This window comes from Cervus elaphus, chromosome 17, assembly GCF_910594005.1.
Source record: "Cervus elaphus chromosome 17, mCerEla1.1, whole genome shotgun sequence".
Lineage (NCBI taxonomy): Eukaryota > Metazoa > Chordata > Mammalia > Artiodactyla > Cervidae > Cervus > Cervus elaphus.
The window spans coordinates 15,144,291-15,159,159 of NC_057831.1; the positions used below are offsets into that span (position 1 = coordinate 15,144,291).

The 14,869-nt window shown below is 49.1% G+C and overlaps 1 protein-coding gene and 1 long non-coding RNA gene across 2 annotated transcripts in view; one reads left to right on the top strand and one right to left on the bottom strand.

Annotated features, from left to right (window-relative positions):
• Nucleotides 1-5,950, bottom strand: part of LOC122673262 — a 34,742-nt gene extending 28,792 nt beyond the window's left edge. The window contains exon 1 of the long non-coding RNA XR_006334648.1: nucleotides 5,714-5,950. This is a non-coding gene — a long non-coding RNA (uncharacterized LOC122673262). The remainder of the gene's footprint in view (nucleotides 1-5,713) is intronic.
• On the top strand, nucleotides 5,006-7,798 carry NEUROG2 (neurogenin 2). The gene is made up of 2 exons (XM_043870885.1): nucleotides 5,006-5,476; nucleotides 5,849-7,798. Exon 2 carries the CDS (start codon nucleotides 5,850-5,852, stop codon nucleotides 6,660-6,662), a length of 813 nt encoding a protein of 270 aa, XP_043726820.1. The 5' UTR covers nucleotides 5,006-5,476; nucleotide 5,849; the 3' UTR covers nucleotides 6,663-7,798.
• Nucleotides 7,799-14,869: the final 7,071 nt, after the last annotated feature.

Consider the following 14,869-nt stretch of genomic DNA (forward strand, 5'->3'; position numbering starts at 1 on the left):
GGGAGCCTTTCCGCACCTGCCGGGTGGATTTCAACACCATCAAGACCTCGTGTGTCAAGCTGGATTCCCTGGATGGCTGGCTTGCGGCGCCAAAGCACATTATACGGGTTTAATGCAAGGGAATAAGGGTCCCCAGAGAGGGGGGTTACGACCTTCTCTGCCTTGCACCTCCTCTTGTAGATTCCCCCCGCCGATCCCCAAATGCGGAAGGGGGAGGGGCTGGCGCAGTGAAGCTGCCCGCGCACCATCCCAGGTCCGCACCATCCCAGCTCCGACCTCTGCAGGAGGGTGACAAGCCCTCCCCCTCAGGACCCGAGGGAGAGATCCAGGGTGAGACTGAGGATTCCGCACAGGGGCCCTACAGTAAGGCGGGGAGGGAGGGGGTGATGAGTTTACACTGTTATTGTTCTTGACCTCCTTGGCTCCACAGAAGGGCACCCCCAAAAAATCCGAGCCACTCTGCCTCCCAGCGCTTCACCATCTGCTCATCACTAGTAATGAACTCTGGCGTGGCAAGGAGCCCTCCGCGGGGAAGGGCGGGGGAAGCGGAGGGGGCTAATCGTTTCCACTCGGTCTTCACCCACTCTGGAAACCGGAGTGTTTCTAGTCCCCAACAAATAACTAAAGCTATTCAGGATTGGCTAACTTTTTCTGTCCATCTTTCCGCCTTTCGGAGAGCTAACCGGGTGGACTGGGATTTAGGCTACAAAGCCACCCTTGGCAGACGCATCATCTAGTCCTTTTTAGCAGAGCAGAGCCCCTCCCTTTCCTTGCAGGCAGGACGGTTTACTGTGAGCCTGGGGACGGGAGGCAAACTTAGGCTCTTGTGCTTTCTGGGAAAAGGACCTTTCTTCACACCCATCCCCCCACATTCACCTGCAGCAGCAAAAGTGTGGCGGGGTGACCCTTTGTCCTCTTCGGCCACTTGTGAGGTCGAAGTGTGGATGGGATGTAGTCTCTGGCCCCACAGCAACACCTACCCTAAACTTCAGGGCTCTTGGGTCGTCTCAAAGTTCAAGCTTCTTAAAAACAACAAAGACTTTCTAAAGGTCTCCACCCCGCTCGCTGCTCCCCTTACTTCACTTTTCTCTCCCTACACATACTCGGGCCTTTCTTTTTAAGGCTTGGGGATGAGTTTAAATCACTGGGCTCCCATTTCTTGATAACTGCCTGCTTTGAGCTTTTGTTCTCTTAAAGTAGGGATTGCACGCTGAAAGAGGGGCTGAAGATGAACAGTTTGACCCTTTAGGACAGTTCACGCAATGGACAGGAGCGGCCCTCGGTCACCAAATTCACTGACGCTATTCACGCGCTCCCCTCCCCCTTCGCATAACATTTCAGCCTCGTTTCATCTGGACAATCTTTTAGACCACACAAGTGCCTCTTGAATTTATTTAAGTTAAAAGAGTGCTAGAAGGGTCCAGCTAAGGATATCTGGCACTGGCCGCGTCTTTGAAAATCTGAGTACAAATCGAAATTGCTTTCTTTCAGCAAAACCAAGGAAAATGTGGAACAAATAAAATTTTGCGACTGAGTGTGAATGGCTGACTTCTGAATTGCACTACTGTGTTAATAGTTCTTGATGTTCTTTTCTTTTAAAAAACAACACTCTTCATAGTAGGGAATATTTTCAGAAATATTATCAACAGTGATGCTTTTCTTGAAGGTTACAAAGCAAAAGTAGAACCAAAATTCTTAAAATTCCAAGATAATGTTATTGTTTAGTCACTCAGTCGTGTCCAACTCTTTGCAGCCCCATGGACTGTAGCCCATCAAACTCCTCTGTCCATCGGATTTCTCAGGCAAGAATACTGGAGTGAGCTGCCATTTCCTTTGCCAGGGGATCTTGCCACCCCAGGGATTGAACCCAGGTCTCCTTCATTGCAGGCAGATTTTTTTTTTAAACTACTGAGCCACTAGGGAAGCTGGAAGATAATATAGGGGGGTGATTAAGAAAAAAAACAAACACAACTTTTGCACAGTAATCTAACACAAACCACTCACTGCATATAGCCAACCAACTCCTTACTTTAAAAAATAGTTATATAAACTCCATGATCTCTTTATAGCTACATAGATTAGAGATTGATTTCTGTCATTTGAATATGTACACAAGCTTATGTTTCTTTGCATATTTTTTCCTTTTGGAAAGAATCTCCTTTCCTGGAAATTTCCAGAATCAGAAATGTGCAATTTACCCTAATAATATTTTACTGTTACTAAATATCTGCACAGGATACTCTTAAATATTCATTATTAACTTCTTACAGACAGTATAGGAAGTTTGGGTTTTAACAAAGAAAAGCATGTACCCTTTCAGTGCATCATAAAAACATAAAATCTTGGAAGAAAATAAAAACTGAGTGGTCAGACACCAAAATAGTCTTAAAAATCAGCTAAAGAAATCCATTGTGTGTTTCACCAGCACTAAACATTAAAACCAGCTTGATCTTGGTGTTTGTTTGGAGTTATACACAATTCATCAGGTTTTCCTTTAAGCCGCCACTTAATTGGATTCTGATTCTGTTTTCCCCCCTAATATATTTTATCATCAAATCAACCCAGCACTTCCTAGCCAGACCAAAAATTTAAGACCTGTCTAAAGAAGTATGTTTCTACTGATACTAAAGTAAACTTTCCTTTGTTTCTATTACATTAACCTATTGGCTTGTCTTTCCTTGCAGGCCACTCCTGCCATGAGATGTAGGTATGTAAAAGCTGACACTCCATAATATCTCCCATCATTCCAGTATTTGTTTTTAGCAGTCTTTGATCATTTCCTCAGAACCCAGCTTTCTCATCCTATTTCTTTCAAAATTAATACAAAAATCCTGCATCCATTCCCATGTGTTCCTTCAATTTTTGACTAGACAAGACATTAGAAAGTTTTCTTTTAGGGGGACTGTAAAGAGTATTTACTTATTTGGCCTCAGTGATCATATCCTATAAAATAAGGCTAAAGTATGCATCAACCATGGTAAGCACTTTTGGTATCTTTCACTGTTGATGCATCTTTTCCTTGAACAAACTCTTCTATGGAGTTCTTATTCTGCAGGTTCGTGATACAGAGAGAGACACCCAAAGAAGGGTGGGACAGGCAGATGCTGTGTTCTGAAGAGACTGAACATTTCCCTTCTTTTTTGTTTAATATCTGCACTTCTGCCATAGGAAATTAAGCTGTTCTAAAAGAACTGAGGAGGGAACTGGGGAAATAATGCTATTATGTTTAGGGACTTCGTTTTTAAAGTGTGTGGGGGGGGGGGAGGGGAGATGCAAAGCACAAGTATCAACCAGCAAGGTGAAAATTGTGGCAATTTTCAAATAATTTCAAGACAAAGAAGTCTGAGGTTGGATAGCTGCAGCGGGTAGCAGTCCCTTTCATGAGATTCTAATTTTCATTTTCTTTACTTTATGCCTTCCAAGCCTGCTCATTATCTCCCTGAAGAAAACATTAAACAAATTAAAACCATGCCCACTTTCATCGTCCGCTTCTCTGAAATACAGCTTGTTTCCAATTCCTACAATCCGAATGAGACCGAGACCACAGACAACATTCTTTTTCTCTCACCACTTCTCAAATCTTAACATTTCCATTGCGCCTTGCTGAAACAATCTGCAAAAGAAACGCCTCTGCAATCTACTGGAGTCCAGATCCATTCCCGCTACCCATGCACCATCTAACCCTCGGCCCAGCACACACTTCCGGGTCCTGTGGTTCTAAGAAGTCAGCCACTTCGACACGAGGGTGGGCGTGAGGAGGAGGAGGGGGAGGAGGAGGAGGGAGGGAGGGAGGGAGGGAGGGCTGTTGAGCAATTCAGGACAAGTTCCCTCCGAGGTCCAGTAGCCCTCCAGGTCTTTTTTCCTATTGAAAAGCCGGGAGAATCGGGAGGACGGGCCCCATGTCCCTACAACGCCCCCCAGCGCGGATCAGAGGTCATGGAAATGTCAACGCAGCCCATTCGCTCTGCCGAGCTACAAGCTGGCCACCGATGCAGGAAGGCCTTTGCGGTCCCGCCCCACCATAAACAGGGGTCAGGCCAAACGCCCCCCACCCTTCACCGAAAACCAAAACCCCCTATGGTGCAAAATCACACGTAAAATGAGGAGGCCCTTTTAGCTCTAATATGTGAGTGTTTTCAGCTTCACCTCCTCTAAAAGCCCATCAGCTGCTCCTCCACTCGAGCTCCCCGTCAGGAGACGCCTCTGTGAATCCTCCGGCCTCCTCTCTCTCCACCCTTCCGCGTCAGACTTTCTGGAACCTACACATGCTTGCCCGCCAAGTGACCACAGCTCGCCATGCCTCCCTATGCCTCCTTTAACCAAAGGAAAGCGTTTTGAAATACTTCACTATTTGATACCGTTCCTAAGCAGCTTTGCCAAGAGGCGTCCGGCTGCAGCAGAGGGCTTCCTACTTTTCCTGGGATTCTGACCCCTATTAACTAATTTCTCGGATCCCGACGTCCGGGAGCTCAGAGGCCAGACAGCGCCGGGTGCCTTGCGGCGCGTGCGCGTGCGCGTCGGGACGGGGGTGGGGTGCGGCCGCGAGGACTGGGACCCCGGCGGTCGCCTTGGTCTCCCCACCCGCCCCCAGCGCCCCGGCCCCTAATGAGCCGCTGAAAGGGAGCGGGCTCCTGTGCGCGTGGCTCGCAGGCCTCCCGGAGTCCGGGGCGCCCTGATTGGCCAGCTGCGCCTCGCGACCTCCATTCATTAATAAATTAGCGGCACGCTCCAGCCGAGCGCGAGCCACCAATCACAATGGGCAGCGACGGCAACAGCCGCAGCTTGAGCCGACGCCGCCGCTCCAGCAGTCCGACCGCAGCCTCGAGCTCCAACGGGAGCTTAGAACCATGTTATGCTGATTAGATAAAGGGGGGAAAGAGAGGCGGGGGGCGATGGAAAGAGGAGGATGGATGGATGGCAGGGCCAGGGGAGGGGGGGAAGTGGGTGAAGAAAGAAAGAAATGAATGATGATAATGCAATGAAAAGAGTTAGCCGGGTAGGGAAAAGCGGGGGAGAAGGGGGGGCCGGCACAGGGGAGGGGAGGAGAAGGCGGCGGCCGAGGGTTGGGGTGGGGGGAGCTGGGGGCCCCGGGGGCAGATCTGATTGTTTTCTTGGTGGTATATAAGGGGTTTTAAGGAGAGTCGTGTGCCAGACACGCAGCCACTGAACCACAAGCAGCTTCGCTTTAACTGGAGTGCCTGGGAGTCGCGTGCCAGGAGCCGCGCGTCCAGGGACTGACTGACAAGACAGACACGCACCACCAGCACAACACACGAGACCCGGGCGGGTCGCCGAGGCCGCCGGGGCTCTTGGCAAAGTCGCCGGTCGCAGAGGTCCCCCGCGGAGCCGCGCCGCCGCAGCGCCAGGCCGGGTGCCTCCAGGCCGGCAGAAGGAGCAGCGCTGAGCTCCCGGCTGCGCGGAGAATCGCAGCACGCGCCAAAGAGCGACGCCGGGGCACGTTGAGAGAGAAAAACAAGTAAGTACCCGCGCTGCGGCTTCCAACTCAGGGGCGTTTCCCGCACGGCGTCCCGCCACATCCGAACGCCCTTCGCTCGCGACGAATCTTTTGTCGCGGGGTCGCAGTCCCTTCCCGGGAGAGAACACAGCTGTCAGGGCGTGTCAGAGTTCGGAACCCAGTTGGCTGGCGACAGGGTCACAACAAGGGGCGCCCGCGAGCTGGGAGAACACGGGCAGGGTTTCCTCCCCAACTTACTTTCCTCCTTGGCGCGATTCCGAGCGGGCCTTCTTGGGCGCGCAGCAGTAAGTCCCGCTAACACCGCTAACGCTATCTCAGCTTCTATATTCACACCCCGTTTGGTTCTTTCTCCCGCTCTGCTCTCTTCTCCAGGATGTTCGTCAAATCCGAGACCTTGGAGTTAAAGGAGGAGGAGGACGTGCTGGTGCTGCTGGGCTCGGCCTCCCCCGCCTCGGCGACTCTGACCCCTCTGTCTTCCAGTGCTGACGAGGAGGAAGAGGAGGAGCTGGGCGCGGCGGGCGGAGCGCGGCGGCAGCTTGGGGCAGAGGCCGCGCCCGCGGCGCTGGGCGGCTCGCCGGGAGGAGCCGAGGGCTGCCGGCCGGCGCGGCTGCTGGGTGTGGTGCATGAGTGCAAGCGGCGCCCTTCGAGGGCTAGGGCTGTTTCTCGGGGTGCCAAGACGGCCGAGACCGTGCAGCGCATCAAGAAGACCCGGAGACTGAAGGCCAACAACCGCGAGCGCAACCGCATGCACAATCTCAACGCGGCGCTGGACGCGCTGCGGGAGGTGCTCCCCACATTCCCGGAGGACGCCAAGCTGACCAAGATCGAGACCCTGCGTTTCGCCCACAACTACATATGGGCGCTCACCGAGACCCTGCGCCTGGCTGACCACTGTGGGGGCGGCGGCCTGCCCGGGGCGCTCTTCTCCGAGGCCGTCCTGCTGAGCCCGGGAGGCGCTAGTGCCGCCTTGAGCAACAGCGGAGACAGCCCTTCGCCCGCCTCCACGTGGAGCTGCACAAACAGCCCCGCGGAGTCTTCCTCGGCCTCCTCCAACTCCACCTCCCCCTACAGCTGCACTTTATCTCCCGCCAGCCCGGAGGGTTCAGACATGGACTATTGGCAGCCCCCACCTCCAGACAAGCACCGCTACGCACCTCACCTCCCCATAGTCAGGGACTGTATCTAGAACTGCCATCTCTGCTACCCACGCCAGGCCTTAGTGGGTACCCTTTCCTGCCCCCGATCAACCCTCCTCCCACCCCCCTCCTGCCCCCCCCGCTTCCCATGCCCCGGAAACCATCTCACTTCTCTGAGCATGTGTAGCCGTTATGATTACTCTTTATTTGTTGCATTCCTTGGCTAAGGGCTTCCTTAGTTCAGCCGGGCTCTCTAATTTATTGGTGTGATGGAGCTTATTGTCAAAGAGGATTCTAGAGTTTGGGGTGGGGAGGGGGGGAGGCACTTAAGGTAAAAAGATGCTGGGAAGAGATAAAGGTGACATGTCTGAAGAGTTTGTAGAGCGGACTCAAGCTCCCGCCCTCTTGGTGCGATTCCTGTGAATCTCCCAGGGGGAACGCAACCGGTTCCTGTGATCTCTTCACCTTTGCTTCTACATAGAGATGTTAATGTCGAGTAGAAAGAAATGTATCTTAGCATCTGAATGATTTTACCGGTAATAATATTATCCACAGATTTGCAATGGCTGGCATCTGCTTTATTCCCAGTGCTGCCTGCGGGCTGTGGGAATTTCACCTGTCAAACCAAACTTTCCCTCTCTGATGTGCACTTTGTTCTGTTTCCCAGATTCGTCACAATGCCTATTGTCCCGCTCTTCTCTTTCCTTTTTCTTCTCCATTTTGCCATCTGTCTCTTATGATTTATAAGGGGGAAAAAGTTGTTTTGTTAGAGGGCCAGGTTAGAAGTCATTGTATAATTTGTAGGCTTTGTAATGATTGAATGCAAGCGTGGAAATTTAGGCTGAACTCTCTATCAAAAGGAAAAATGTGGAGGAAAACGGAAAAATCAGGAGGGAGGATTGCTTCATGAATTATTTATCTCGACCTTTTAGGGGAGAAGAAACTCCCCCATTCTTTCAAGAGATTAAAAATAAATCAACAGACTGAAAACCTAAGCAGACACGGAGCATTATCAGGATCAGCCACACACGTGTTTCCTTCTATTTATTATAAAGAAAAATTTCATGGGAAAAGTATGTATTTTTTGTATATTCTACAGAGTTTATTCTAGTATGTATTTACGTCTTGAAAGAACAAGAAAATTGTTCTTGTGATTAAACTATAAATAAAGTATCTAATTTTCATAGTTTTTGTGTGTTTCATTATTACTTTTCCTGTTTAGGTGGCTTTTAGAAGAATGTTTCATTTTTTTCTTAACTCCCTATATCAAGTTGAATAGAGTACTTGTTTTTGTTTTTTGTCAATGTTTGTGTATGGATTTCATTGACACATAAGGTCTAAACAATCACAAGAAGCTGAATTACATTCAAGACACTAACATTGGCATAAAAGTGTAACTCTCCATACAAATAAAAGCTTGGTTTTTAAGAAATCAATTTCTGAGCAAACAGGTTTAGTTTAAAAAAAGTTTTGGGAATTTAAATTATAATTAATGATGAGCACCAAAGTTCAGAAACTTTGCTTTTAAAAAATAGTATAGTTGAGCTATCTAGACGGAGTGTGTAGAAATTTGGTTCTTACACTTCACTTTGAGCTTGTTATCATCTGTAAACAAAAGGGACTGGACAGTGATCTCTAACATTTGTGACATAACAGAGTGTTTAATAAATTCATTATTGGAAGCTGACTTCATGTTAGCCAATTCAGTCTTTGTTAAAACGGTTTACATAGTCAAAACATCTTCAGAAAGAAAGCAGAAATGGTTTCCTAATCTCCAGGATACATAACTCTGTAACTTGCAGCTCAGTCTCCAAAGCAGAAATCAATGCTCTTTGACTGGCCTTGGGTCAAAGATGACCAAGTGAAGGTTGACCACATTCTAGGTTTAAGTCCCTTAGGGGATGTTGGCCAGGACTTCACAAGCCAAAAAAAAAAATCATGCCTGCAAAGAAATGTTGGTTGTTCATAGTCCTCCCCCACCTCATGAATTTCATATCTGCTTCTGGTTTAAGCAAATCCTCCACTACTCTGCATAAACTCATGATCATTCTAAAATGTCCTAATTACTCCTCCTCTCTGTTCATGTAGAAATATTGTGTTTAATAACTGAATAACTATTTATAAGAAAAGAAAGAACCAACCCAAGATTTGTTTGGATTTCATCTCTGGATGTAAGGGAGACTTGTTGGAAAACCCCTTCTAGTTTAAAGATTTTATATTGTTAACCACTCTTGATTATCCAATAAGGAGAAAGATATTTCTCTTACACTTCTATGTTTCTAGTGTTTAAAAAGCCAAGCAATTGTGGTATGAGAATTCTAAAACATCACAGTTTTAATGCCAGATCACTGCTCTTTTAGTGCTGGTGATGGTTATTGTGAGAACTTGCCAGGAAACAGGTTCCTGACACAGGTCTGGGGAGGCAACTCTTCAGGTGCAGGTACTCAGGAAAATTCGACTGGAGGGGGGAGGGAGGATGGGAATCCTATAACTAGGTGGTGACCCTGATGGCTTATTTGGAGAGGCATGGATCGAGAGAGGGTTCAATAGTCACAGTTTTGATTAATGGTAATACAGCTAATGACTTAACCTGTGACCCAGTTGAATCTAGCAGCCGCCTCCGCACAGCTACTCCAGGGCCAGGGTCTCGTTCAGCCAGAGTGTGCAGGTCCTCTTCCACATCAGAAGCACCTCATATATGGGAGGAATTCCGTCTACCCACTGTGATCTACACTCAGGCTTTCCCTTCTCTATCTACAACACACCTTATTTTACACTGCTGTTGCTACTTAGCCGCTCCAGTCGTGTCCGACTCTGTGCGACCCCACGGACTGTATCCCACCAGGCTCCTCCATCTACGGGATTCTCCAGGGAAGAGTGCTGGAGCGGGTTGCCATTCCCTTCTGCAGGGGATCTTCCCAACCCAGGGATCGAAACCCGGTCTCCTGCATTGCAGGCATTCTTTACCACTGAGCCACCAGGGAAGCCCTATTTTACACTAAATAGGTGCAATTATTCTTTATGGCGTCTAATCACTTCTAGCGATTAAGAACGTTCTTTCCTCACTTCGCACTAGGAGTTTTCCTTCCCAACCCACCGCAAGCTCCACAACCTGTGGGTTGAAGCCCAGTGGTCCTCTTCCCTCCCCTGTAAGGATGAGAACTACAGGTCGCAGCTTCAGCAGAAGGGAATACAGTCGCTCCTCGATTTAATCCATTCGTCCCTCCCCCATTGTGCCTGCCCCGTGACCAGCCTGGTTTATCTGCACCAAGTAGGTTCCTGGGCAAGCTAAGCCAAGCCATTCTATTTCCGGAGCCCTCTGCTGAGAGACGTTTCAAGCAAGACCGTGGAACTGTTCTGATGACCGTCCCACACCGCTACAGTCGCCAGATCTTCCCAGCGCCAGCGGCGCGCGGCGGCGGCGCGTTTACCTAAGCGCGGTGTGAGGATGGTCCTGCCCTGGGTGGATCGTCGCTTTGGCGCCGCCAGGCTTCAGGCATTGATTGTATTTACTTGTTCTGAAGTGCCCAGGACTTAAGGTTGATTTTCCTTCACCAGATTTAAAATACATTCATCTGCGGGCGAACAAGGAGGAAAAGAAAAAACGGAGCGCCGCCAGGCGAAGCAGGAGCCAGAGGAGTACCCGGGTGCCCCTGGGCAGGAGCCGGGTGGGCGCCTTTCGGGAAGAGACCCCCGAGGGCCCGGTGGAGGTGAGGGCGTCGGAAGGCCCCGGGCGGCTTTGGCCGGGAAGGAGCAAGGGTCCCGTTTCCCGTAGAGGATGTCTAGGCCCGAGGCCCGCTTCTGCCGCGCCCACCCTCGGCTCTGGGTCGCCTGGGCTCCCGGCCGCGGCAAGGTCGGGTCTGCTGGAGAGACTGGAAGTTGCGAGCCGCTGCCGCCCACCGCGTGCACCCCCTGCATCGCATAGCCTTGGGCCGGTTGTGACTGCTGGGCGTCGACACCTGGAACCCGTTAAAAGTGCCTCCTCCTCACGCCCGGCCTCGGTCTTTCCCCACCCTCAGGCTCTCCGGGCCCAGGCGAGCTTTGAATGTATTAATTAAATAAAGCAGGCAGCCCTTGAGTCGCGCCAATGCAGGGCGCTCCCGGGAGCGTGAAAGTCCTGGCCTCCGAATCCGCCAAAGAAAATGTGTGAAAAGAGAATTAGTGAAATTAGGTTAGACCAATAAAACGTGAGGGCGCCAGCATCACTCTCCCCTTCCCTCTCCCCCAGCCTGGGGCTAGAAGGGCTATCTAGTCTGATCTATTGTTTCCCGCCCTGGCAGGGGGTTCATTGTTTGATAAATAATTCCCCCTCCATTTTATTCTTAAAAAAAAAAAAAGGTATTTGCATAATCACTGCTTTGATGTAGCTAGAAATCGGAGGCTTGGTCTCCCCAAGTCCGCTATTGGTAGCGAGGCAACCAAGCTGGGTCCAGATCTTTCACTTCTCTGACAGTGTGTGGCAGATTGTCAGAAACAGCACTGTTCAGCTGCTGCCTCCTTTTTAAAAAGGATCCACTTTAATGATTAAACCTAAGGAATGTCCAAAAGGGGTGGGAGGGGGAAGGACGAGGGTTCTCACCCCCCTCCACCTCCCTCTGTCCTTCAGGGGTCATTGTTCCCAGCAGTTTCTTTTCCAAAACCCTGGGGGGGGGAGGGGGCGCGGTTTGCGTCTCCCTTGGGGCTTCTCCACGTGGCTCGCCGTAGGCACCCGCAGGGGTCCACCCGGGCCGAGGAGGGGCGAGGTCGGCTAGAGCGGTCCTCCCCGTCCCTCACCCTTTTTTCTTTTCCGGGTTTGGTTTACCCAGCACCTTCCTCCTCTCGCTCCCGCTTCTCCTGGCGGCCCACCTCTGGGTTTCTGCTTTGCCTTTATGTTCACCCCCAGATGGATGACTGGATGCGGTTTGTCTTCTGGAGGATGCCGAAGTGAGCTGCTCTTTGGTTTCCGAGTGGAAACGGAGTGGGGAGGGCCCCTGGGAACGCGACTTGGGGGCAGTTTCAGATGGTTCCCGACAGGCGAGAGGAGCAAAGAAATTCACTCATCCGGAAAGCAGATCGAGAAAGCCAGTGTGGCCGGAGCTGCGATTTCCCTGCAAGGTGGCGGGAGTCGGAAGATGGAGTGGGAAAGAGTCCTGATGGTGTGTGTGCGCTACAATAAATGATTTCTCCGTCTCTGTCTCTCTCTGCGGGAGGAGGGGACGCGATGAGAATGTTGCTGTCTGCTTTCGCTTGCGCCCAGCTTCTCCAACCGCTCAAGCGCAAATCGGGAAAAGTCAGCTTGGATTATGAGAAACACTACGTTAAAAAGCCGGGGCTGCCCCAGCAACTGGACAGGTGCCAGCTCTGATCTCCAGGCTGGGTAGGTTTCACCTGTGGCAGAAACGCACAGCCTCCCCCGCCCTGAGTCCAGAATTTCGGGAGGGCGGGAGTGGGGAGACTCCGGAGGGAAAGAAGAAGGATCCCTGATGCACCTGCGCCACCGGGTCCCACTACCTGTCCGTCTTCCGAGTCCCCGCATCTCTCCGAGCTGGACCCCGGGCCATTCTTCAAGTGTCTCACCAGCTTTTGGACGCAGAGCTTCAACGGTCGCTTAGCTCATTAGAAATTCTCTTCTTTTTACTTTTGAAGGCTGTAGCCGTATAAACAATCGGTTTTCTTTGTATCATATAAAATAAAAGATTCAAGATTTTCCCCCAGAGGCAGCATACTTGTAATTTTGTTTGGACTTTGAGAGTAGCTCTGTAGACACTATAGGGTATACTGAATTTCAGAGATGTAAGAAATCAAGAGGCAAAAGCTAAAATTATTTCAAAGGACATATCTCTAAGAGACACTGTTGGACTGTAGCTGGTCTTTGAACGATTTAATAACAAGTGTATCTCTGCTCTGATCTTGTTGAATTGTAGAACAGACCGTGACTCCAGTATTTTTCTTCACTTTTCCTTCCTTTCTAATGACTTCATCACTACTTTCTCCTTGTTTTTCTTCAGGACCTGCAGGCATACTTGGAGACTTTAAACCATGAAGCAAAGAACCAAAACCTGCACCAATTTTATTTGATCTAGAAACAATTAAGTAAAAGTGCTGAAGTCCATGTTATATGGGGAACAGGAAACTTCAAAATAAGCAGAGAAAGCTGGGGGGCTGGTTTCCATGGTAGCAGCTTGCAGTAAAGCCTAATTCCTTGTGACAAAGAGGTCATCTTCCTTTCCAAATGTGTTTATGATCCCTTTGTGCATTGTATTTTGGCATAAAGGCTTCTATGCCCTGTCAGAGCTCCGCAGGCAGCTCTATGACTCTCAAGGGGGGTTATTGCCTCCTTGGTATAAGAATAGCAGAAAGAAGCCAAACTAGTGCCGGTGCGACAAAAGAGCCTCACGGGCTTGCTGTTGCTTTCTTTCTGTTAACATATAAATCTTGCTACGCATTGAAATAATTTTAAAATGAGAGATTCTGGGATAACTTTGATTGTGTTTTTTCAACTTTTTCCATAAATTGAAACACTACATGCAAACATGTACAAGATTGATTCAGTGTGAGGATATAATTATTTTTGCCTCACTTTCCAGATAATTTTGGAAAAGAAATCAAATGAGGTAAAACCTGGAATATACCTTTGAAAATGTATGGAGAAAGTCTAACCATAAACTTCAGATGACTATTGCATTAATGCATTAATACTTCTTTCATTTCACAGTGCCTAGAACAAGATCAAGAAGAAGACAGAATCAAATCTGTCTGAACTAGTATCTTCCTTCACTCAAAACTGCCATGGCAGCAGCTTGAAATAGACAAATAAGAAAACTTGAATTTTGCTAGTAGAGCAGTAAAGCCACTGAAAAGTTTTGAGGTCAAACCCAGTGTTTCTTCTGAATTAGAAGGAAGTCAAATCTTACTGTGGAGCAGGAAATGGCACCCCACTCCACTGCTTTTGCCTGGACAATCCCATGAATGGAGGAGCCTGGTAGGCTGCAGTCTATGGGACCGCTAAGAGTTGGACACAACTGAGCGACTTCACTTTCACTTTTCCCTTTCATGCATTGGAGAAGGAAAGGGCAGTCCACTCCAGTGTTCTTGCCTGGAGAATCCCAGGGACAGAGGAGCCTGGTGGGCTGCCGTCTATGGGATCGCACAGAATCAGACACGACTGAAGTGACTTAGCAGCAGCAGCAAACCTTACTAACAGAGCTCTTGATGGCTTTGCAACGGAAATTCCTATCACTTTCAGGAGACCTAGGAGAGTCCATCTGACATCCTCAGTCTGGGAAGAATCAGAAAGAGTGTAGTGAAAACAGTTTTATTTCTCGGTGAGCAAATAATTTAAAAGGGGTTTCAGTTCTACTAGGATAAAACTTCTGGAATCTTAGACTGTTTTGCTCACTTACATTGGGGAGAGTTGTCGAGACTTCCTAGAGTTTTTTTCAGAGCAACATGGTTCTAAGCTACAGAAGGTGAAGCTGAGCTGATAAAGGCACTGGTCAGAGACCCCTCACCTTTACATTATTCTGAATCTCTCAGATATTTATGTCTTTGACGATAACAACATGTATAAGATGGTAATGGTGATACTGCATTACAAAGCAGGCTGGAGCAAATCCCTATGGTGACAACTACCTGGTTCATAGTTCTCCAGATAATTGCTAATTCTCTCTCTTTCCACTAAAAAGACAACAAAGTTCAATTTTCTTCAGTGGTGCTCTTTTCCAGTCAGTCAGTTCAGTCTCTCAGTCGTGTCCGACTCTTTGTGACCCCATGGACTGCAGCATACCAGGCTTCCCTGTCCATCACCAACTCCCGGAGCTTGCTCAAACTCATGTCCATCAAGTCAGTGATGTCATCCAATCATCTTATTCTCTTGTTGTCCTCTTCTCCTCCTGCCTTCAATCTTTCCCAGCATCAGGGTCTTTTCAAATGAGTCAACTCTTCACATGAGGTGGCCAAAGTATTGGAGTTTCAGCTTCAGCATCAGTCCTTCCACAGAACACCCAGGTGTGATCTCCTTTAGGATGGACTGGTTGGATCTCCTTGCAGTCCAAGGGACTCTCAAGAGTCTTCTCCAACACCACAGTTCAAAAGCATCAGTTCCGCTCAGCTGTCTTTATAGTCCAATTCTCACATCCATACATGACTACTGGAAAAACCATAGCTTTGACTAGACAGACCTTTGTCAGTAAAGTAATGTCTCTGCTTTTTAATATGCTGTCTAGGTTGGTCATAGCTTTTCTTCCAAGGGGCAAGCGTCTTTTAATTGCATGGTGCA